Here is a 25,499-nt window from a genome sequence, read left to right on the forward strand (position 1 = left end):
GGCTGTGGAAATATCTTGGATATGTATTTTTTATAGATAGGTAGGTATCTCTCCTACGGCCTAAAGGCACGGTACAACAATTGATTTGTCTCTTAATAGGTAACATACATGAGGAAGTGTGGTTAGTGGTAAGATACTTTGTTATGTACATTGAGTGAAAAAAAACACACCGAAGAATGACTAAAGACTTTAACTACCTACAAGCAGAGGAGTGAGTAGAAGACAAGAGGTATGAAGGCGTTGTCTAATTGCGCCGTGTAAGCTTCCAACATCCCGGTGGCTGTCACCGCCACAAAAAGCGACCACCATCCTTGGCTTAGTATATAACCCATTGATGCTAATACTGGGACCAGTACAAAGCAGACTGCCATCACCGATGTTATTCCTGCTGCTGTACCCTCGACCGTTTTCTCTGTTCCGGCAAACATTATTTTACGCATTTGACAATATTAATTTCCAACGAAAGCAATAGTTATTATTTTTTTTTAAAAGAAGAAAGTGCTCACTTCCTGTCTTGCTCCATCTTAACACCCCATACTTGTGCCCAACCATTGATGCCTGTAAATCAGATCATTATAACATTACATTACATTACAAGAGACACGGGTTTTCGAAGTTAGCTTCTCTGCTGAGTTAAATCTTACCATTGTATCTCCAATCCCGAGGCTGAGAATTCCGGCAAATGGGGATAAAGCTCTGTCATTGAACCCAGAAGACATCCAAATTGGAAGCGCACACCCAAGCAAGAGTGAAAAGTGGCTACAAATAAGACATAATATAGTCAATGGTTTATACAAATCAAACAAATATGTCATAATTTTTACATCGCATTTTCCCATCCATGGTCTATAAACAGTTTTAGCATACCTGACAATCAGATGCTCTGAGTCACGATGGTCGGTGAAAGCATTCATGAATTGATGTAAAGGCTCTCCGAGGGGATGAATTCTCCAGATCTGGTTTGCAAAATGAGTATCTTGCTTCAAAAGCCCATCGAAAGTGATGAAATCGAAAAGATGACTTATTTGAAAAGGAAGAGGGCTTACTCGAATGATCTCCAATGCAACAAATACCGCCAATGCAGCACCAAATGCAAGATCAAGAAATTTTGGCTGCACGAAAGAAAATCGAAATTATAATTAGCTACTAGAGGAGAGGACTAACACATAGAGATTTTCTGAATAGTAAAATAAGCTTTTATTGATCACCCGTCACCTGTAAGACAAGAGCTGGCAAGAACATTAAAACAGCCATCAGATGGTAGTACTTCCGAAGCAAGATTCTCTCAACCTTGCTACTCCTCGAGATGTTATAAAATCGTGAGACAGACACAACGATCAACAGAACCCAGTAGATACATAATGAAAGTCTCTTCAGAGGTTCAGAAAAGACAAATGTGAGCACCCTGCGACAGAGTATGAAAGTTGGATACAGTCTTAGAAGGTGGAATGGAATGATCACTACAGATGCTACAGGACACAAAATAAGTAACTGATTGTAGAGATTAAGTACCATAAGAAAGGATGCTGGTTGAAATCGTGTACAAACTGCATCCAAGAAGGAACAGCCACGACCATAAAAAATATAAGTGAAATAACGAATAAGACAGATTTTGCAGTAACACTGCAGTTTCTTTGTTGAGCATCTCTCTTTCTCAACGAGCTTTCATATATATGCAGAGTAAATCTAAACACCATCGGGAAAAGTAGAAGGCCCAACAGTAGACCCTAAGAAGGAGACAGGTAAGTTGTTATGCAGCAATACAGTAACGGTAACTATTCATTGAGTTTCGATTTATTATTCTAATACCTGGACGATTATGCCGGTTTCAGTTCTCCTAATTCCATAGCTTATTGAAACAAGATCTACGGGTATCAATTTCTCGAAAATCTGTAACAATCATCATACCAAAATGACAGTGAGAAAAATAACGGAGCCATTCTGGCTAGTATAGCAGTAACCGATAAAAACATAAATGCATGACCTGTTAAACGATTGGAATAAACTCTAGAACTCTAACCTTCGCAATTGTGCATGCCAAAAAGTCGCCAAAATAGAGAACAAGACCACTGGTCACAAGAAGAGCTTCCCCTATAAAAATAGCAATTATTTAAGGTGGACTAGAAATGTGGAATAATAGTAATCAAATCCAGAGTCTTAACTATTCATGATTGCTAAAGTGGAACTAGTAAACTCTTGAGCACAGAGAATATACTGAAAGAATACTCCCAAAACTACTACTTCACCCAAGATGTGAATAGAAGAGTCTATTCTACTTACCAATTGAGGCACAAGAAGGGAAGGTGGAAAGCAAATGTCGAATCAATTTCACAGCTGCAAGACCGTGAAATAACATCCAGAACATTTTCAATGACGTGTTCAAGCCTGTCGAGATAAAGAACAAACAAAGGTCACTGATGAACTCAAAACGAAAAAAGAAAAAAACTATTGAAAACAACTAATAAACCCAAACTAGATCTCACCAGTGTGTGATATCATAGAAAGTGAAACAAAACATGCTACTCCATACAACACCGTGCCACTTAAGCTAACCCTCGTAAGCCAAACAGACGAAGATGACAAAGACTCAGCTTTTCCCGTTTGTGACATAATCACAGTGAGATATATAAGTATAGCACAACAGCTTGCTGATGCTGCCCAATACTGCATTGTCACGTGCGCAAGCTCTACACACAAAAAAAAAAACCTCCCTATGTGAGACTAAAGAACATCAAATACTAAAACACAAACGAATCCAAAGATACAAGACCATCTTGTTCAGCTTCATGGATTGAGATAGCTCTTGTAAGCTGAACCAACTTAGACATCATAACAGCAGGAAGTGTTACAGCTCCTAGCAATATCCCTGAAGACGCACCACGTCTACAATAATACATAGCAAAAACAACATCTTCTTCAATCTATGAAGATTTCAGAATCGGAAAATTCGAAGCCCTGAGACCAGAAATTGAAAATTGGATTGGGGAAATCTCACCTGGCGCTGAAACAAGAGAGGAGAAACGGAGAGTTCTCGGCGCGGATCTCGACGAGGAAGGCGGAGAAGCAGAGGAGGAAGAGGGAGAAGCCATGGGAGATAAGTGATAAAGGTAGAGATAAGAGAATACGAGAAACCACGACCGCTACTACAACTCTCTCTCCCGTCACCAACGACGTTGCCGTCGTCGTCGTCGCCGTCTTCATCGTCGCCGGGGATGATGATTTCGCCGGTGATTATGTTTGTTTTTTAAGTGTGATTTGTTTTTTTTTTTTTAAATGGGCCGCCAACTAACGAAGACTTGTATATATTTGGGCCCACGAAACACGTCTGGCACGGACTTTAAGGTTACGCTACATTTCCACGTGAAAAAAGTCAATTTTGATCGGTTGGTTCAGTTTAATCGGTTTGGTTTGGTTAAATCCGGTTATTGAAATCAAATTTTTTTTTTTTTTTATCCCGTTGAGTGAGACTTTGTGAAGATAACACAGGTAACGAAGTAACGAGATGAGAGAGATGATAATTCTCTCTGTCGTTGTGACTTAGTGATGGAGCTCAGTCTCAAGTTTCAATCTTTTTCATTCCCTTCTTCAGTCTCAAGTAAGCTGAATAAAACCCCAATTTTAGATTTCCTTTTGTTTCTTCTTCTTCTAGAGAGGATTTGACGCAAATTCCTGTGAAATTTGGATTGGGTTTTGACCAATTCTTTGATATTTCTGATGATGACGAGTCGAGTTAGATCATTTCTAACAATCGAGTTTAATTTTGAGTCTTAAATTTGTTTGATCTTCTTAGTTTCTGAAGTAAGAATGGAGCTTTGAGTCAGTTCAAGCTTTGGTTGTTTAGAGTGTGCTCTGATTGATATTTGTGTGATCATGGTGGAGTTATGGTTAAATTGTATAACGAATTAATTAAGTTTCATGGTTTAAATTTTTTGGATTCATTACTAAACACTACTGTATGATTCATATTAGTTTTTTAGCCTTTGACCATTTCACTTTTTTTTAAGGTTTTGTTTACAAGCATCTGAGTTGGTATGTATATTCATAGAGCCACTGACTTTACATTGTTAATGTTTTTGGTAGGTGTTAAGGATGTAAGGTTCGTAAACGTTGATTTGAATAAAGCTAAGAGATCATCAACAGTGGTTCCTGCTTTAGCTGAAACAGCTGTTTCTATAGCGATTGCAGCCACGGTTGTTGGTACCGCAGCCACTATCCTTGCTCGCAGAAGTTCTAAAGCCGCCGAAGAAGCCGAAGTAGTTTTTTAGTATATATGATCCTTGAACATAATATGTTGAGGATCCTTATTGTTTGGTTTATCTCTGTTAAATGAATTTGCAGGCTACTATGAAAGAATGTGAAGCTTGTCTCGGTTCAGGAATCTGTCCTGAATGCAAAGGTGAAGGATTTGTTCTAAAAAAACTATCAGATGCAAGTGCTGAGAAAGCAAGACTCACCGCAACAAATATGGCCACACGATATACAGCTGGGTAATAATTTACACCCCTCATTGTTCTTCCCTTCAGCTCATCGATTTCCATTTATTGATTGTCAAGAAAACACATTTTTAGGCTTCCCAAGAAATGGAGCTACTGCACTAAATGTTCTTCAACGCGGTCTTGCCTAGTATGTGGTGGGAGTGGAAAGATGAGCATCTAGCGCCTTACGCTGAGTAGAGTACACAAGTACGTTAAACTCTTTTCTTCGGGAAACACAATTCAAAAAGGTTTAGCATAGCTTTCTTGTGTTGTTTAATATATGACAGATTCTGTAATGTTTGAAAACTCTCATCAAACTTAAGTTGTACATTTGCAATCTTTTTGCGTCATACTTGTTTAGTTCTTTCTTACTCTTTCCAGATTCTCTTAACGCGATCTGTTTCTGAGTTGTAAAGATTACTAAAGTCAATTGCTTCTTCTCTGGTCTTTCTTTATATCTCTGTGACGTCTCTCCAAGGAAGAAAAGGCTCTTTTAAGGTATGACTAGTTGCGCCTAAAACACTACTAGTCTCTTTTTCAATACTTGATCGATACTTTTAATTAAAAGTTTGATTTTGGAAGACTTTTAAAGACTCAGCTTGTCCATAAAACAGAGAGAAAAAAACTGATGCTTAAGCCTTTTATCAAAACGACATTGTACATCACGAGCACCGGGCTCACTGAACCTCACTTATCAAGTCAGGATCTTACTCGGTACATCTCTCATAAGAGGAATATATAACAAGAAAACATAAAGCTAGCTTTGAGGGTTATTTATATATGGAGAAAAGATGTAATGTGACTAAATCCTTCACTAGACATGACCCGGCGATCCAGTCTCCGGTGTTGGATCATCAGCCAACATCGCCTTGCGGCCTCTCTCTGAGCGACTGTTTTCAGCAAACTTAATGCTTCCCTCATGTAGACCTAAGCTCTTCTCTTCCTCTGTCCATTCAGCTCCATAGTAATGCTCTTCTTTTGACTTCTCTCCGTCTTGCGATGGCCTCAAGAACATGCTTCCCCACTGTGGGAAATGTATAAACGCAACCGGAAGGGAACACACGACAGCCATAACACCCATCAACGATAGTCCTTCAGCTGTACTAAACCTCGATGACGAGAAGAAAAGAAGTTGAGTTACTCCCGACCCAAAGTTTCCTCCAGCACCGGTTAATCCTGAGATGAGACCAAGAGAACGACGGGAAACAAAAGGTGCAACACCAAAGAGAGCTCCACAAGCGGCTTGTGTGCCGATGGAAAAGAGCATCATGGCTAAGATAGCTATAGGGAGTGAACTAGCACGACCGAGCCAGATGCAAAAGAGAGCTCCAACAGTTTGTAAGATCCACAAGATCCATAAACGACCCCTCATGCCGAAGAGACGTGCAGCTACATCCGAGGCGTAGCCACCAAAAGGACGTGCGAAGAAGTTTGCCATACCAAAGCTAGCTGCTATAATACCGGCGGTGTGAAGTGTAAGGTTAAACCTGTCGTAGAAGTATCCGGATATAACGTTGTTGATCGTTAATTCAACTCCCATAGAAAATCCATAGAGCACGAATAAGATCCATGTTCTATAGTTCCTCACAGCGAACCAGAAGACCTATAAAAAAATTACAAAAAAAAAATGGAATTAGAATCACATGCGTACTGTTACATCAAATATTGAACATGCATATGTTGAATGTTTTGGTAATAATTACCTTGGAGAATTTGTCTTTGGAAACTTGACCACTCTTTTGGAGGGTACTAAGGTTACCATCAGGGAGATCTTGGCCGAGAGTGAGGACGAGAATGCCCATAATGATCTGAAGTACGCCCGGGATAAAGAAGGCGAACCTCCATGCGGTGAAGGGAGTGGCTCCGGTGAGTTTGATGACGTGGAAGACCATTGGCATGAGTAGCTGAGTCACGCCACCTCCCATGTCTCCCCACCCTCCGGCACAACCGTTAACGAGTCCGATAATCTTTCCCGTGAACATAACACTTGTCCAGTATTGGCATGACACAAACGTCGCTAAGCAAAAACCAATCATGAACCGCACGGCTAAGTAGCTTCCGGCATCAGCTACAAACGACATGGAGAAAACAGCTGGAGCCGTGAGCATAAGAGAGAAGGCAGTGCCGTAACGTGCTCCGAGAAGGTCACATACGGCTCCCATAGCGAGTCTTGAGAAAATGGCGCCGGAAACAGATGCAACTCCAGCATTTCCGATATCGGTTTTGGTCAGGTCGAGGTTGTCACGGATGACAGGGACCAGAGGTGCAGCTGCGAAGGTGGAGATGAAACAAGTGAAGAAAGAGATCCATCCTAAATGAAAGGCTCTCATGTGTGGTTTGGCGAATGATAATGGTTTAAACACTTTTGCCCTATGCTCTGAGTCCACTGGTAGAGCGAACTTAGCCGTTGTATCGTCTGATCTGACGGCTTGAGAGGAAGGACCACTTTCGTCGTGTACGGAGAAGGAGAAGACTTGCTCCTTTCCTGTGACTCCATGCAAGGAGCTTCCAATAGAGCCGCCTTCGTTAGAATGGTTGTGAGCCATTGATCTTTTAGTTCAAAGAAAATGGGAGAAACTAAGAGAAAGACTTTAAAACGATGAAGAAGGTTTTGTTCTTCTTCTTCTTTGTTCCCTTTGTTGTGTTTTCTTGTTGTTGGTGTAAGTTGGAGAAGAGAAGTTGGATAAGTATATATAGAGGAAGAGAGAGATCTCTGGGACATGGTGGGTATGGTTAGGTGGGTCCAATGATAACATTTGAATAATACTACAAAAAAAAAGTGAATTGTATTAATTAATGAGTTTTATTATAATGATCAGAACTTATATTAAGTGTACATGTATGGCTTCAGAAAATTTTCATGTAGTTCACACGGTAAAGGCATCTGCATAATGCAATTTACGTGCCTCTTTAATTATAATTTTGTTCTTTTTTCATTATTTGTTTATCAGTTTTGTTAAATTTGTCAATACGTTACATAATTACTTGCACCATATCCCTATCAAGTCAGAACATTATATTTATATAACCACCGTTGAATGTATAAATATCTAATGTATACTAATATATAACGTATGAGTCAAATAACAATAAGAAGAACACAACGTGTCATTTTCACCGCCGGCTGCGTATTGTCTATTGTGTAGCTAATGTACAACCATGTAATGCATGCAGGTTTCCAGCTGATTATATTAATTATAGACGTATATGGTTATATTAGTTTACTTACAAGAATTTATTAATGGTGATTAGAGAATAGAGATTCAAATATGTGACACTTGACGTTAACTAAAGGCCACCGAGACCGTACGGTTCGTTTGTTGAATTCTTTTTTAACATAACTAGTTTGTCTTTTGTGCATCGTCCCATGTGGTCGACTCACCAATTTAATTTGGTATGAATAAAAAAACATTTGTTAAATAAGGTTTTGGATTTTTTTTTTTAAATATGTTTCGCAAGCTAAGCTGTATAGAGTTTTTATCCAATTTACGAAATCTTTTGCTTTCAGTTAGCCAATTAATTAAAATAATAATAATCTCATTGCATAACCTTAATGCTCGATAGAAAGTTTGTGAACAGGACGGGGGAAAAAAAGAAAACATGTACAAAAAAACATGTCTCCGACTGATTATGACCTTTTAAATCGACATTTTGGGTTGCTACTTGCAACATAAACATGTCCCGAACTGATTATGACCATTTTATAGACAAAAGGAAAGGCTGGTTCTTAGCTTTGTCCAACAAAAATCTCTTTTTCTTCGATTAATCAAGTCAGTAACTGCTAGTATCTCAACTTCTTGCATGTGTTTGGTGTTCATGTTACCGAAACCTTCTCTAGATGAGATTGTGAGCTTAGTCAGATTTTTCTAATAATTACAATAACAAATCTAAGGTACTTTGGGTATAATTGTGTTATCCGTAGGTTGAAGGTTGATTGATATTTCCAATACACTAGAGTACTAGACCAACGTAAATAAGTTGAAAAAATACAAGATATTTCACAATAATATAGTTTAGTCTATATGAATTGTTGGCAGAGAAGGCCATGTTTATAGGGAGATCAAATGGGGTGTTCTTAGGCCCTTTAAAAATGAAAATAATTGAATAGTGGACTTAAGATCATGCTCATTGATCTTATTTTAGAACTGTTCTTGAGTCTGATCTTGTGTGACGTGTCTCTCTCGGATTGGTTGAGAATATATGGAATAAATTTAGACATTAATCTATGTATTAATTAAATAAAACGTTTGTCTTGTTTAATTAATTAAGTAATATGTTTGTTTGTTTTTTAAAAAAAAATTTATTTATAATGTTTTTTTTGTTTTATAAAAATATGGCATTGTATTTTAAATTTTAGTAAATATTTTATAAGTTTGCAATTAAAATGTTATTTTATAAATTTTTATAATTGTAATATGTTTAAGAATATTAATAAACATTATATTATTAAATAGTATTAAACATTCTTAAATTTTTTATTAAACATTAATCTATGTATTTATTAAACATTCTTAAATTTCTATAAGAATATTATATTATTAAATATTAAAATCTTAAACATGTTCTTCCAATAACTAACTTTTTAACAAAAGTTCTTAACCACTGATCTTACATTATTTTTACAATATTTATACTTTAAAAACACCCTAAACTGATCTTCCTATAAACATGCCATAATATTTCGCATATGCTGATCACTATTCATATATGGAACGATAACGATAAGTTGACTTTCTAACATCTTCCTCAATCTCCGAACTATCTCAAACAATCTCTATGTTTCTTTAATGCCAAGGATATAGTACTAAATACAACTCTTAAGTATTTAAGTTAGGTCATTAGAAAACAACAAAAAATCTATATTTAATCTACAAAAATATCATGTTAGAAGTTTCGAGAAACCATTACTCAAGTTTACTTTTCTATTAATTTACTTGTAATTAAAGTTACATTTTTAATTATTTGTAGTTTTAATGATTTGTACTTCCTTTTGTCAGCAACTAGTAACCTTCACTATGATAAATTTCACGATTGGAGATCCACAACGGCGCCTGAGAACCTAAGGCATCATCACAAAATTTATCACTACAAGTTATACAATCGGTTTCGTCATTCTCCATGTGAAAACAAAATATATTTTAAAATAAAGAGTAACCAAAAAATTGATCTTTCTTGAAAGAATTACACTTTACTTGTTGTTCAAAAAACAAATCTGACAATATATGTTCGTGTTTGAATGGTTGACTACCAAAAATTGTGATTATGACGGGAAATTGCTTTTTCTTTCTTGGATTTTTTTTTTCCATTTCACAAACGTAGGCAAGGGTAAAAGGTCCAAACTTTATAGGTAAAGAACAAGAAGAAAATTCCAATAATGTGGGGAGGTCAAACAAAAAAAACCTCTTAACATCTTCATAGGTACGTACAAAGAAGATTTTTTTTTTTCTTTTTTCTTTTTATTACCGATGGTCGTTGACTTGTTTAGAGTTTAAGAATTTACATAAAAGTAGTTGCAACTTGGCAATTTGCTATTGAAGTACACTCCATCGATGTCAAAACATTATTGCACAAAAAGGGTCTTACATTTTATCATATTTGTTAATGTGCTTCAAACATAATTGAATAGAAACAAATTAAACAACGGTAGCTCGATCGTATGTCAAAGAACATTTTGTTTTCACTTCTCAGCGAGATCTTTAATTGTCATTGTAACATTAATTACGGAGACATTTTTATGGAGTGTGAAAAGTTAACACAGCTGATCCTATAAACCTAGCTAGATACATATTTCAAGTGTGATATATACTTTTTTTGACAATTGTATATATATTTTAAATCAAATTTCTGAAAATATAGCAATTTAAGATATAACTTAAAAATAATGTTGTTTAGATTTAGTAATTTTCACTAGTTCTCATGTGTTATTAATTTCTTTTTGTCTAACATTATATTTAATTACATATGGTTTGTGATTTTTAGACAATTTTTATATATGTAAAATAGTAACAAACATTTTCATAACTTATATTGAAAATTAGCAAACTGGTAATTCCATAACTATGCATCACCTAAATAATTTTTTAGGTTACTTGTTTGTTAGTATCACTCAAGAACTGATGACGGTTTACATACATATATGCTGTATGCATGTCGTCTAATGCTAAAATATCCAATGGGTCGGTCACAACAGTAAGAGAGAACAACAAAGTACTATGCCTCATCTAGTTTACGAAACCAAACTATGAGGGTTAAATATTTTGATGCTTGAGAAGTAAATTATAATCGAGGTGGGTCAATTTTGTAAATATTCCAATAGAATTTATTTTCAAAGGCGCCGCTTGGATTACGGCAAGTTTCACGTAATTGTCAACGTGGGGTTGTTCAAAAGTTGTTGATGCTTATCGTGGTTTCTCTGATAGGCGTACTTTTACAACATTATGATAGTTTATTTGACTTATAATATACAAAAAAGTCGTCCTTTACGACTACTATTTAATACCGTACAGATCACAACCTTTTATATTCGTGCTGATGGGGACATGGCGTGGAAGATGTACGGGCCTCTGACTATGATCCTCATCATTCAACACATCTGAAATATTAGTACACATCTCATTTACGTCTCTTCTTCTTCTTGCCAGCTATAACTCTGTACTTATGTCTACGGAAAGAGTTCATTTTATTTGAAGACGTATCAAAACATATTGTTTAGTTAGAAATATTACAACCTCTTTCACCACTTTTTGTTGGTAAATTGCAAAGTATGTGGAAATGAGTTTGCTGCTATGTTAACTAATCCAACAACATATCATTGAGCAAAAAAAAAAAACATATTCTAAAACTGAAAATTATCATATCGCAAAATATAGCGCAATGATCAGTTTCAATATATATATATATATTGCAATGATTTTTTAGTCCATTCTTAACGTACGAGTACGACTTGCTTAGTTTAACATACTGAAGAATACGTGATTAGTAATTGTTTGTATTCAAGTTTGTTGGTCCATCATGGGTCATGGAGGTCTAAACTAATCACACGCTAATTTAAAGTCAATAAAGCTTAAATTATGCTGCTATTGTATATGATGACATAAAAAGTGGAATGTTGTAGATTTATGTTTCAAAATCAATTGTCATTTTATACCCAACTTTCGAATTTATCTCTAGTGACGTGAGATATTGTATGGTTGACGAATGGTATACCGTACGACAAAAAAAATTACTATACATATATAAGCAAACTATGTGATAGATTATATATAGTGTCGTTTCTGTATGGTAGTAATTAACCATCGTGTACTTTAAAATTCTTACGCAAATCCATAAGTTGAATAATACATTAAAATACTAACTTAACACATGTTTACTACGGTAGTAATTTTCCATTACGAAACAAACATGATTATCGTCAACATACTAATTGTGATACCCAACCGTATAGATATTTAAAAGAATTGATTTGATAATCTATATTACCAAAGTGCAATTATTTTTTTGGTTAAAGATTCTAAGAGAACTCAAAAGTTAAGTGTATTTGAGCTGAAGTATAGTTTCAGGATAGGTGACCTTCTATAAAATGATTGTCAGAATTGTGCGAGTGAGAACAAAACACAAGAAAATATCGTGTGGTAATTTGTAGGGATGGTAAACAAGTTTTTAAAGCCTTCCAAACATAGCAAACCAGCCATCAGATATAGATGGACACACGGACCGAAAATGAACGTGTGGACCACTAAACAAAGTGGGCCCATGGGGTAGGAATGGACATGGGGCCATTAAACAAAGTGAAGGTCGGAGCGTTACAAGTGGTATCAGAACCAAACCTAGACGAGTGTGGAGTCGAGAGGGCTAGCACCGTCGGAGGTGAAAATCTTGGTGCACAACAAGGACGTTGCGATCTTTTAGTGGGAGTGAATTATGACACCCAAGCTTGCAGAGAGGTTTAAAAGAATTGATTTGACCACCTAAAACACCAAAGTGCATTTATCTTTTGGGTTAAGGGTCTTGAGAAAACTGCAGAGTTAAACGTGCTTGAGCTGGAGTAGCTTTACAATGGATGAACTTCCAGGAAGTGATTGTTATAACTGTGCAAGTGAGGACAAAACACATAAAAATATTATATAATGATTTGTAGGACATTAAACAAGTTATTAAAACCTTCCATACATAGCAAACCAGCCGTCGGATATGGATGAGTCCACGGACCGAAAATAGACGTGAGGCTCACTAAACAAGTGGGACTAATGAACCGAGACATAGGATGACCCACTAAGCAAAGTGATGGCCAAAGTGTTACAATAATATTTTTCTCGTATCATATATAAAGTGATATTTTAGATAGTTTTTGGTCCATAGCTCTCAAGCCCCTAATATCTTTTGCGCTTATCTATCTTTACTGCTTTGTTGTCTTAAACTTTGAGGATTGCTTTGTTATGCCCTCTTCCCTACTTTGTATGTTACTCTTTCCCTAATGAATGGTAACATCTGTTTGTCCAAGAAAAAGAAAAGATAACGAAATGTGTAAAATTATATAATATTTTCAGTATAAATTCATTAGTTTTTCTAATCTTCTCTCATTGGTTGAATCATTGGTTGAATGAGATAGTAAATGATGATTGCGTTTAGAAAAATCAGAAAATAAAATGAAATCTATGCAAAAATATACAACACGATTATGATAATCGGATTATCTTTTAAAATGGGACAGAAAGAATATCAACAGTACGTGTTTCGCCATTAATTAATAACTAACTCCTTTAAAAGTGTAAAATTTAATTTTGCTCAGCGGTTTTACTGTATATAGGAGTACAACAATTGGAATTATTTAGTGACTACGTACATTTTAATTTTGTATGGCAATTTGGCATATGGGTCACAAATCACAATTAAAGCACTCACATGTACGTGTCTTAATTGGATGATACTCAACTAATTTATTAATCAATTTTACTACTCATATCATATGTTTGCGGTTTTACACATATCTAAAATTAATCTTACCATGGTAGTTTAATACTACCGGTCTACTACTCACATTATTTACTTTCTTCCCATAACTTATGCAAATTAAACAAATTGTAAGAGGTAAACTGAAAATTACTTAAGTGTTAGCTCGACTGATAAAGATTCTTAGGCAAAGCTTACAGATCATCGAATGACATTTGAGAGAAATTTATATAAAATGTTTCGATTCTTGATCTAAGAAGACGTACAGATCTAAATCCATAATTTATTAGTTATTTAAAAAGAACTGAAGATCTAAATAATTACACCTAAAAAGTTTCGAACACAAAAATAACTGAAAGCATTTAATAACTAAGAATGAAAAGAGTGTGCAATTAACATTTAACCAAACAAAAAAATAACAAACATAATGAAAAGGGTTCAGTCAAGCGCAGCTCTAGAATTGCATGCATCTACGTACGTCGATACCAAACGTTTCTTACAATGAAAGAATATGATAACAATCGCTAGTCGCTAGAGTTCAGATATATGACAAAAATATGTAAACACGTACATATATACATATGTTTTTGCCCAAAAAAAACAAATTACATATATATATATATATATATATATATATATATGAATATATTCATATTCATATACAATCTAATTTACCAAGAGGTACTAACGCACTAAATGTTTGGTGAATATCTCGAAAATACTGAACAATGGAATGGAAACATCAAACATGCATGTGTACCGCCAGCTCTTCCTATAGAACACCTAAGCTCAGAATCAATTATCGATCCTCACCCAAGATATTGTAAAACCTGCATCTTATCTCCTATTAGTTCCCTCTACAACTGAGCCGATTATACGAGGTTCACAATATTCTTATCACTGAGTCTCTTACTCAACTCGTCACACTAGCTTTCACAAAAAATGCTCCAAATAGAAACTGATGTCTCATCCGAAACTACTCTCTTATTCGTTGAAGAGTCTGCTCTAATATATTTTGCATTCGTAAAGGATGAAAATGTTGCTACCATTGTACAAACTTTACATGATGTCCTTGTGGTAAGTGATTCTTAACCTTCTTAGTTTCTTTTCTTTGGAAGCTCTCAAACATGTGTCAGATAAGTTTCATGTGTGCATAGTGGAGAATGAAAAAGTAGATGATGAGGGTGCTAAATTAATAGAATATGGATAAGAGAGTCATCTTTGGATCCAGAAACCATGCATGGCAAGAAAGGATTTGGCTCGAGGTCCCGTGTGGAAAGGCCTCTAAAACTAACCCAAACAATCCAAGACCAATAGATTACAGTTGGAGGGCGAGGAAAACGTGTAGAATAGGTCGTGGACTTTTCAACTAGTAACGTCCCTAGAGAATATACATTAAAGTCTTTCTCTTACTCGACCATGTTTGTTAGGTTTTAAATGACTAGATTAAGCTCTTGTTAATAAATGGCATAACTTGCTTCGTCGGATTTGGAAGAATTTTCCGATGACAAAAGTTCGTCGGAATTTTGTCGGAATTACAATTGTAATGGTTTACTTGCTTTTAACTAAAAACCTTTTATAACAAGGAAAAAAAAGAAAAAAAAAAGAAAAAAAAAAGATAGTATAATTTACCAATTTCTTTCTAAAAAGACATTTTTCCTTCTAAAGTATAAATAAATTCACCAACAAATTACTAATAATTCACCAACAAATTACTAATAATTTATGGGTTTCCTCTTTTCAACAAACATTAGTCGTTTACTAATTGTCAAAATGAAAAAAACTCAATAACAGAATGGTGAGAGGTACGTATGATCTGTTCATGTCATCCATACCGTCTTTTTCTTCTTTCTGATTTATTTTTTTCTTACTTTTTCCTTAAATATCTCCCTTAAAACCTCTGAAGGTCTTCACTAAAAACCTTTTATGACAAAGAAAAAAAAAGATATAATTTACCAATTTCTTTCTAGAAATTTTTCCTTCTAAAGTATAAATAAAATCACCAAAAACTTATTAAACATTTATGGGTTTCCTTTTATCAACAAACATTAGTCATTTACTAATTGTCAAAGTGAAAAATACTTGCCATGATACATATCGAAACTAATTACTAGTTTACAATAACACCCACTTGCTTACTTTGTCGCGTTATGTGAGTTATTAATTTTCAGTCGTTGTTGCTATGTCGTATGCATATATTACAAACACACTGGAGATTACTAGTATAATACAAATATAAACTTGGTTACTTATGACTTAAATGGAGTAGACAACTTGTAGTTGTACTATATTATCTATCTAACCGTTATTATAACATTTATGTACATTTGATCGATACATTTTACCAAAGAATCGTGTCTGATATTCAAAATATCTCTAGAAATCTTTCCGTCGATCGACTGGCTTCCATAGCGTCACCGTCAATCACGTACATCAACTATTTTCGGCACAAAATATAGTTTAAGACTTTTAAGTTATAGTAAAATTGTGATAGCTATTGAACAAAAGAAAAGATCATAGCTGTCTTTTCTCTAACTTTTAAACTTTTTTGTTCTTAGCTATATGTGTATAACTAATAATGTTTTTTTTTTCAAAAAACAATTATTGAGCAATACATTTATGTATTTTGACACTTCAACAACGAAAATCTGTATTTTGACCTTTGGTCGATTCAGAAAGAAGTTCATTGTTTCTCCCCAATTTTCTAAAGCATTATACATAACAAAAGCAAGATCCAAACTAAGTAAAAAACCTTTCTTTTTTTCCTCTTCTGACTCAATTATATAAAACCTTTATGCGGGCACCGTGGCTTTAATAAACAAAGGAGTTTATACGGACAACGCGATAAGTGGATCAATCAAAGCACGTTCGTTGACTTCGAAACGCGTAAGATAAGCGGGACAAGTAAGTACATATCAAATTATCAATACAATAATAAGATAACCACTTGGTCCTATTATATATAGTCATATCTACCGATCCTTACTTTATTTATCCAGTAGACCGTACAGATCATTCATCATTATCATCTCCTACTTTTCAAAAACCAAGTAGTTGTAATATCGATCTCTTCCGGTCTCAAGCTGACGCTATTTCTCTGCTTTTCTAATCGCTCATATGTTCAACTTTACGTATAAAAGTATATGTAGAACAATAGTATTACCAACGCTTCGTCTATTTGCTAATTAACTTGTTATGTTAAATACGGTATACGCTGACAATACAATAATGGGTAAAAAGACCAAACAAATAGAAATTAATTGATTGAACTTTATATCTTAGCTGATTAGAAACGTTAACTCCTAATTCTACTAAGAGGTCATGGGGCACTCAAGAGAACTGGATCAGTCTGGTTAGCCAAAATCTGGTCATCTATGATCATTTTGAACCATATTTCCCAATAGCCTGTATACCAAGTGAATGTGTTAGTATGTTTTATCTGAGGCGGCTACTACGATTTTGTAATTGATACTTTACTCCCAAGTTCAAAAGATTTAGTTAATTCACTATCCTGAGGAAAAGATGGAGAGCTTTTATAGTGTATCTGTTAGTCTTTGTTGGGCTTTGTAGCCTCGTTTTTAATTGTGGTTCTTTTCCAGTATGTAACCCTTGTCTTCCTTTCACGAACCATTGTACTCGTAATCTGACCTTATCCATTCCTCATCCACTGATCCAACACTTCTCAAAGTATCCTTCCTCTTCTTTTAAATTAAATCATCTTTATTCAATCAGCTATTATTTTTATATTGATAAAATATTTTCTATTATTAATGGTATGATTCAAGAACAAACAAAAATTATAGAGAAGTTTATTGCAACCTTATAGATTCCAAAAACTGCTATAGATTCCAACCTCGCTTTCGTGTACTCTCTAAACACGATACTCTAGGATTATAATCTCTAATTTGTGAGATGTAGGCATAGGCTAAGTTTTGATGTTAAACATTGAAGACATATTACTTCAACAATTTTGACACTTCAAAAATTGGAGAAGTAAAACATAACATAGTAGAAAAACTAAATCATGGAGAAGAATAAACACTTAAATTGGAAGAGTAATAGAGAAATAACGACATAGTGCTAGAGTGATAAACTCTAAACCTTATCTAGAGTCTTGAATATCAAAATTACCTTTCGATTTTTGAATCTCATAAGGTAAGTAGCCCATAATCAACATGATTGATTTTAGGGGAATCTTTACAACCCTGAATCTAGTCCCACCATTGTGCAGAAAATGTCCAAAGCATTCTTCATTTCCCATAATTTATTTTCTTGGGATATACATGAATCCCGTGGTAAAATTCCAGCTAGATAAAGATTATGTAACAGTCGAAGGTAGTCACCATCTGAAGTAACAATTAAAATAAACGCCGGAGGAGCAACTCAAGCCTCAAGAGCCAAATGTGCGATCATGAATCTGGCCCATAATTAATCAATCATGAATCTTAATATTAATCATATTTTTATCATTTAAATTATCTTATTATTTATTGCATTTATAAATTTTTATTTTCATGAAATAGTCAAATTCAATTAATTATTTTCTTCTTAAATTGTTTGCGGTTTTAAAGGGGAAGACAATATTAATTTCTTGCTTCTTAGACTGCCTTTGTAGGATTTTAATTTTTGTTTCATTAACCATATCGTTACATTTTTTTGATACAGACTTTTAACTAATTTTTTTGTTCTATTTTTATTGCTTCTATCTTATTATATAAAATTTATTGCTTCTATCTTATTATATAAAAATTAGTTTTTAAACCTAGTAGCTCGCATGAACTTGATACATGTAAATTTTATCAATTATAGATTTTGCTATGCGTAAAACAAAAAAGAAAACAGTTTTAGTTTTTTTTAAAATATTAAAAGATAATTAAAAATAATCAATTTTTAAATTTTAAAAAATAGAAAAAGATAAATCTAATATGTACATAAACAAAATTTTGCTTTAAACAATTTTTAAAAATATATATATAAAAAGATCATTATAAGAAAAATATAACACTATACATATATAAACAAAAAAAAAATTAGAACTATAAAAAGATAATTCTAGTCTTATATATAATAAACAGAATTTCAAAACAAGAAAGATAATTACAAGAAAATATAACATTTAATATAATACGAAAATTATGAAAACTATAGAATAAACTATTAATCCTAACAGAGAAAGAATTATAAAAAGATAATTCTAGTCTTATATATAATAAACAGAATTTCAAAACAAGAAAGATAATTACAAGAAAAATATAACATTTAATATAATACCAAAATTATGAAAACTATAGAATAAACTATTAATCCTAACAGAGAAAGAATAGTAAATACTCATTTCTGCGTATAAAGTATAAACAAATAGACTATGTCATATTTTCTCACTAAACAAAATAATTTCGTCAAAAACATCACCATTACTTCAACTTTGTTATTGTAATTAATTTTTATTTATTTATATGTTATTCTTATGAGGATCAATGCTTATATGTTATTCTTATCACTAGGACTTAGAACCCCCACGATGTCGCGGGGAAAGTATTTTAGAAAAAAAAAATTTAAATTTAAAATTTAAAATTATACACTATGAAATTATTTGAATGTATTAGAATAATTGAATACATAAACTGTTAATAAAAACACAATCATCAAAATGAAAACTTATAATAAAAATTAATATGTAGAATAGACGCAATTTTGCAAAACATATTGTTTAAAGTATTATAAATATAAGATAATTTTATGAAGAATTATGGTAAAGAGCTACAATTAAAAAAATTATTATGACAAAGTGATCCTTACTGAAAATATTGAACTAATGGTTATAATGAATAATGTAATTTTCTATTAAATAACTATAATTAAAAATATATTTAATAATAAGTAAAACAGTATCAACGGAAAAATAAAATTAAAATACACAACTCTTAAGAACAAAATAAAATAAATTTTAAATATTAAAATAGTTTTTTAACAAAAAGTTACGATAAATAGACGCAACTGTAAATTCTATATTGAGTTTTATTAAATTTCTATATTACTATAATCATTTCTAAAATTTTAGTTAGATGATAGAATAACATTGAATACTAGATTAAAAAATAAAAAAATAATATTCAAATTATTTAGATTTAACATAAAATGAAAAATTTGTTTCAACGAACAATGATTTGTTAGCTATTGATGAAGAGACAAATATATAGAGAGTTCAAAAGATATGACTATTTAAATAGACACCTATTAGAACAAAAAGTTGTGATGAAAAAATATGAATGAAATATAGTGAAAAGACACAACTTCTACAATAAACAAATACAACTGTTTGAGTTTTTTAAAAAGAACAAATAAAACCAATTTTTTTACAAAAAAGTACTACGAAAAGTCGCAACTGTTGTTTTCATTTATTCAGATTATTATTATTACTTTTAAGTATTAAAATATATATTTTTTTTTTTATTTGACCAAAAAAAAAAAATATTAAAATATTTTTTTAACAGAAACTTGAGATAAATATACACAACTGTAAATTTAATATTAAGTTGTATAAAATTTCTCTATTGCTATAATTATTTCTAAAATTTTAGTTGGATTATAGAATATATTCAATTATCTAGACTCAACATAAAATAGAAAATTTGTTTCAACGAACTTTATAGTTAGTGATGAAGAGACAAATATAACGAGAGTTCAAAAAGCATGACTATTTAAATAGACACACCTATTATAACGAAAAGTTAGTGATGAAAAAATATAAATAAAATATAGTGAAAAGACACAACTCTACAATGAACAGATACAACCGTTTGCATTAAAAGAAAAAACAAATAAAAATATTTTTTTACGAAAATGTACTACGAAAAATCGCAACTGTTGTGTCTACACTTGATTATACCTACAAACTCATATAAACTGCTTTTAAATAGAAGATATCTTTATTACTCTTGAAAAAATGTTTTTATTTGTTTATTCAAAAGTCAAATCCAAAAGCTCATTATATAATCCATCTAACTCTTGGAAAAAGACTCTATGTATAAAATTAACTAAAAGTAGTAAATTAGATTAATCATTCCAAAAATCTTCTGTTAAATCAAGAATTGGAGGAATCTCTTTACTTTAAAAAATAGAATGCTAGAGAATAATTTAGAGAGCTGTAAAAACCGTTGAGATTGAAATTTTATATTATTTGGTGTCACGGCAAAAAAAATGAAAACAGTTCAAACAGACAAATATATATAGATTTAAAAAGATATGAATATTCGAATAGACACAACTCTACAATGAACAGTTGCAACTTTACAAAAAAACTGTTACAATGAACAGTCGCAACTTTGTGTAAAACACAAACTTTTAATTTTCTACAGATTTTTTTTGGAAAATTATCCAAAAACTACGATTGAAAAAACACAACTTTTGGTGGCATTTATTCGGATTGCTACTATATATAGGTACTTTCATTAATTTTTCATATATAAAACTAACTAAAAGTTGTAAATTCGATTCATCATTCCAAAAATCTTTTGTTAAATCAAGAATTGGAGGAATTTCTTACTTTTAAAAGAATGAATGCTAGAGAATAATTTAGAGAGCTGTAAAAACCGTTGAGACTGAAATTTTATATTATTTTGTGTCATGGCAAAAAAAGAAAAAAAGTTCAAAAAGACAAATATATTCGAATAGACACAACTCTACAATGAACAGTTGCAACTTTACAAAAAAATTGTTACAATGAACAATCGCAACTTTGTGTAAAACACACGATTTAATTTTTCTACAGATTTTTTTGAAAAATTATCCAAAAAGTACGATTGAAAAACACAACTTTTGGTGTCATTTATTCGAGATAGATTCATCATTCCAAAAATATTTTGTTAAATCAATAATTAGAGGAATTTCTTGATTTTTAAAAGAAGTGAATGCTAGAAAATAATTTAGAAAAATGAATAAACCGTTGAGATTGAAATTTTAGTTGATTTTGTGTCATGGCAAAAAATAAAAACAGTTCAAACAGACAAATATATATAGATTTCAAAAGATATGAATGTTCCAATTAACACAACTTTACAGTGAATAGTTTTAAGTTTTCATAAATAACCGTTTTAATGATCCATCACGACTTTTCAGAAAATATCCAAAAGGTACGATTGAAAAAACACAATTGTTGGTCGCATTTATTCGGTTTGTTATTATTATATAGATTCTAATATTATTTCATGCAAATTAAGAAAACTGTTTTAATTTGTGCTTTACCCTTTACACAGGTATGAAAAAGGAAATTTTTGTTTAGGAATTGTACTAAAATAAAAATGTTAAAAAGAAAATATAAAATAGAAAGTGACATTCTAGGCTAATTTATTTAGCTCTCGCTTATCAATTTGAGTATTTTTGAAACCCTTGATTTTCAATTCTCAAAAGACGGTAATTTTGTTGGAACGAATCGATGGGTAAGAAAGAACGTCTAACCCCGAAGGATAATTCAAAAGCCAAAGGTCTTCAAAAGCTTCGATGGTATTGTCAGATGTGTTAGAAACAATGCCGAGACGAGAACGGGTTCAGTGTCATTGTATGAGCGAATCTCACCAGAGGCAGATGCAAGTCTTTGGGCAGAATCCAACTCGTATCGTCGATGGTTACTCTGAAGAATTCGAGCAGATGTTTCTCGATCTGATGCGGCGGAGCCACCGTTTCTCTCGTGTTCATATGAATTCCACGAAGTGGTCACATTGAATGAGTTCATCAAGTATCTTGGAAAGACGGGTAAGTGTAATTAGGTTGAAGAGACTCCTAAAGGTTGGTTCATTACTTATATTGATAGAGACTCAGAGACTATGTTTAAGGAGAGGTTAAAGAACATGAGAGTTAAGAGTGATTTAGCTGAGGAGGAGAAACAAGAGAAGAAGATTCAGAGAGCTGCTGAGAAATCTAATGCTGGAGGTGGTAAAGATGATGAGAAGAAGAAGAAGGATGAAGAATTAATGAAGTTGAAGAGTGGAATTAAGGTTGGGTTTGCTCTTGGTGGAGGGGTTAAACAGGTCGCTACGGGTAAAGAGAGAGTGAAAAACGTGTTTGAGGATGAAGAGAATGAGAGAGAGGGAAAGAGGAAGAGAAGCGGGGACTCTTTGGAGAGGATGACTCGTAGAGATGACTGGTTGTTCGAAGGAATCATTGTGAAGGTGATGAAGAAAGGGTACTACAAGCAAAAAGGTGGTGTGAAGAAAGTGATTGATAGGTATGTCGGGGGAATTCTAAGAATGTGCTGAGAGTTGATCAAGGCGAACTAGAGACGGTGCTTCCACATATAGGAGGGATAGTGAAGATAGTGAAAGGGGCATACCGTGGTTCGGATGCAAGGTTGTTGGATTTGGATATAGAGACAAGTTTTGTGCTAAAGTGCAGATCGAGAATGTCATCAAGTCCATTGACTATGAGGACATGTGCAAACTTGCTTAGTTTGGTTTTGTGATGCCTTAGTTGAGGTTGGACAAACAGGTCAAAAAGTGGAGCAATCGAGCCATGATTGTTTACTTTGATACGCTAGACAAGTACTGAAGTACATATCAAAATTATTGTCGCAATTAAAAGATAACCATTTGTTCTTACTGTATAGGCCGAATCCATACTCTTATTATTAATGATCTAATACATATGTATCTCGGATGATCACCTAGTAAAGGTATCAATGATGGGGAAAATTAAAGAACTCTAATAAAGGAATAAACAAACCACACATTAAGTTTCAATGATGAAGCCGATAGTCCATAGTTTACGAAACCTCATATAATCAAATTAATCAAGATCTTGCTCGCTAGACATGTAAAACCGTGAAAGTCAATTAAGTCGTCTTAGTCATCTAAATTAGTCGAGTGGTTTAGATATATGTGTATATCTAATTAGTATATATATATATATATATATATATTTTAAAAACTTATTGAGCAATACATTTAAGTATTTTGACACTTCAACAAAGAAAAACTGTATTTTGACCTTTGGTTGATTCAATAAGGAGTTTCTTGTTTCTCCCCAATTTTCTTAAGCATGCTATAACAACAAAATTAAAGCAAGATCCAACAACTATGTAAAAACCTTTGTTTTTTCCTCTTTCGACTCCATTATCTAAAACCTTTATGCAGGCACCGTGGCTTTAAACAAAGGATACGGACACGGGACAACGCGATAAGTGGATCAATCATGCCATGTTTGTTGACTTCGAAACGCGTAAGATAAGCGGGACAAGTAAGTACATATCAAATTATCTGTAAAAATAATAAGATAACCACTTGGTCCTATTATATAGTCATATCTACCGATCCTGATACTTTATTATTCAACAGACCGTACAGATCATCATCACTATCTAGTATCTCCCACTTTTCAAAACCAAGTAGTTGTAATAAGAACAAATGATTCGTCTTGTTGCTAACTTGCTATCAACATCCCAAGTGGCGCAAGAATAAAACGGTATTTTTAATGTGATTTAGATGTTGGACTAAGAAATTATGGACTTTTGCTTAAAAAACATTATACTAAATCATAGCAATTGACCAATAATTCATGCATAAATACTACAAAAAAATATCGAAACAAATACACTATTAATGATGCATCAAAATTTTTTTTTTATCATTTATTCGTTTTTATATGATTGAACGTACGTGGTCCTGGTTCAACTTGAATAAGGAAGTTGAATATGGTTCAACCATATTCCCTAATAGCCGGAATACTAAGTGAACGTTTCCTGAATGTTTTATATGACGCGGCTACGTACGACCATTTTGTTCTTGTACTCACTCGTTAGCTCAAGAGATCGAGGTTTTTGGTGTATCTGTCAATCTTTGTTTGGTCAGTCCAGTAGTATGTTACTCATCATCTGTCTTTATGGATTCCTCATCCACTGATCCAACCTGTGTTAAGATTACATGTAAGAGTATTAACACTAAAAGCAAAGAAATGGGATTTTACCTCCTCCCAACGAATCAAGATTTTGGTTACCTCTTCACGGTTACATTCTTCATTGTTATCACTGAGATCTTCATCATAGACTTCTTCATCTTCATCGCTCCCATGTACCGAATGCTCCTCTTTAAGCTGCATAGAATTAGATACATAAGGATTAAAAAACGTTCTATGAAAGATTCTTTTATTTTCATACATTTGATTTTTGTAAATATACCTCTTTGTAGCTTCTTATTTCAGTAACATAAGCTCTTGACTCACACTCATCTATACTCTTGACGTGACTAGTTGTGCCATCACTAGGCCAAGCACTGATCCCAAAGAGATCGAACTGAAGATTCACTGGTTCACTTTTTTGTGGGTGCTCTATTCTATTATCTATCTCAGTACCAAAGACGGACTCCTCGATCTTATTAACGGAATCTATTTTCCATAAAATTATAATCCAATAGAATTCAATTTCTGATTACTTTTATTATTACTAGGTGTTAGCTCACACTACGCATGAGTTATTACATAATCACTATTATATTTTGAAAAATTAATATAAATTAACATGTTATTATTATTATTTTTTCGGTATACATCAAAATGTAAAGACTACATAGTATGAATTTAAATAAAATAAATTAATCAAATTTTCTTTTGATGATAATATATTTAGTGCAACTAAGTCATATTGTATCTTACATGCCATATGCAATATATTTTTGTAGTTGTAGTCATATTTCAAAATCATTGAGATATATATATTTCTTTCTTTTTTGTTGTCAACCATTGGGCCACAATTGGCCGGCCCATTAGCCAAATTCCTACATTCCTAGGAGCCGGGACTCGATCCCGGGTGTGATGATGCCTTCTACAAATGAACTTACCTCCTGCCACTGCACTAAGGTCACTTCACGAGATATATATATTTCAAAAAATTTATTTTGTGGTGTTAGTTATGGATATTTTTTTATTTTTTTTATGGTGATAGCTTAAAAAAATTTAAAATGTTTCAATTAAGACAAAATCAAAATAATAAACAGTAGGTTTGCAGTGTATCATACATATATAACTAAGTGAGCCTAACAATAGAATATTAGACTAATACATTTTCCAATAAAAAAAAAAACAGCAACT

The 25,499-nt window shown here is 32.9% G+C and overlaps 3 protein-coding genes and 1 pseudogene across 4 annotated transcripts; 2 read left to right on the top strand and 2 right to left on the bottom strand.

Moving 5' to 3' along the window:
* Positions 1-11: 11 nt before the first annotated feature.
* LOC147938291 (dolichol kinase EVAN) lies at positions 12-3,309 on the bottom strand. 2 transcript variants are annotated; one of them, XM_087464176.1, is made up of 13 exons: positions 2,996-3,309; positions 2,771-2,883; positions 2,484-2,687; positions 2,281-2,385; positions 2,021-2,091; positions 1,810-1,890; positions 1,513-1,727; positions 1,216-1,405; positions 1,047-1,112; positions 868-956; positions 645-759; positions 507-558; positions 12-412 (listed from the first exon to the last, which is right to left on the bottom strand). In XM_087464176.1, exons 1-13 carry the CDS (start codon positions 3,199-3,201, stop codon positions 198-200), a joined length of 1,722 nt encoding a protein of 573 aa, XP_087320302.1. In that variant the 5' UTR covers positions 3,202-3,309; the 3' UTR covers positions 12-197. The 2 variants fall into 2 exon arrangements, with proteins under 2 accessions (XP_087320302.1, XP_087320303.1); XM_087464177.1 differs by having other exon boundaries at positions 1,985-2,091; positions 2,996-3,237.
* A 134-nt stretch (positions 3,310-3,443) lies between these two features.
* On the top strand, positions 3,444-4,825 carry LOC104710974 (uncharacterized). The gene is made up of 4 exons (XM_010427637.3): positions 3,444-3,595; positions 4,081-4,253; positions 4,339-4,487; positions 4,569-4,825. Exons 1-4 carry the CDS (start codon positions 3,544-3,546, stop codon positions 4,654-4,656), a joined length of 462 nt encoding a protein of 153 aa, XP_010425939.1. The 5' UTR covers positions 3,444-3,543; the 3' UTR covers positions 4,657-4,825.
* A 265-nt stretch (positions 4,826-5,090) lies between these two features.
* Positions 5,091-7,138, bottom strand: LOC104710975 (high affinity nitrate transporter 2.6-like). Its single transcript, XM_010427638.2, has 2 exons — positions 6,179-7,138; positions 5,091-6,078 (listed from the first exon to the last, which is right to left on the bottom strand). Exons 1-2 carry the CDS (start codon positions 7,019-7,021, stop codon positions 5,290-5,292), a joined length of 1,632 nt encoding a protein of 543 aa, XP_010425940.1. The 5' UTR covers positions 7,022-7,138; the 3' UTR covers positions 5,091-5,289.
* A 14,755-nt stretch (positions 7,139-21,893) lies between these two features.
* LOC104715271 (KIN17-like protein pseudogene) lies at positions 21,894-23,047 on the top strand (annotated as a pseudogene).
* Positions 23,048-25,499: the final 2,452 nt, after the last annotated feature.

This window comes from Camelina sativa, chromosome 9 (assembly GCF_030686135.1).
Source record: "Camelina sativa cultivar CO46 ecotype springtype chromosome 9, ASM3068613v1".
Classification (NCBI taxonomy): Eukaryota; Viridiplantae; Streptophyta; class Magnoliopsida; order Brassicales; family Brassicaceae; genus Camelina; species Camelina sativa.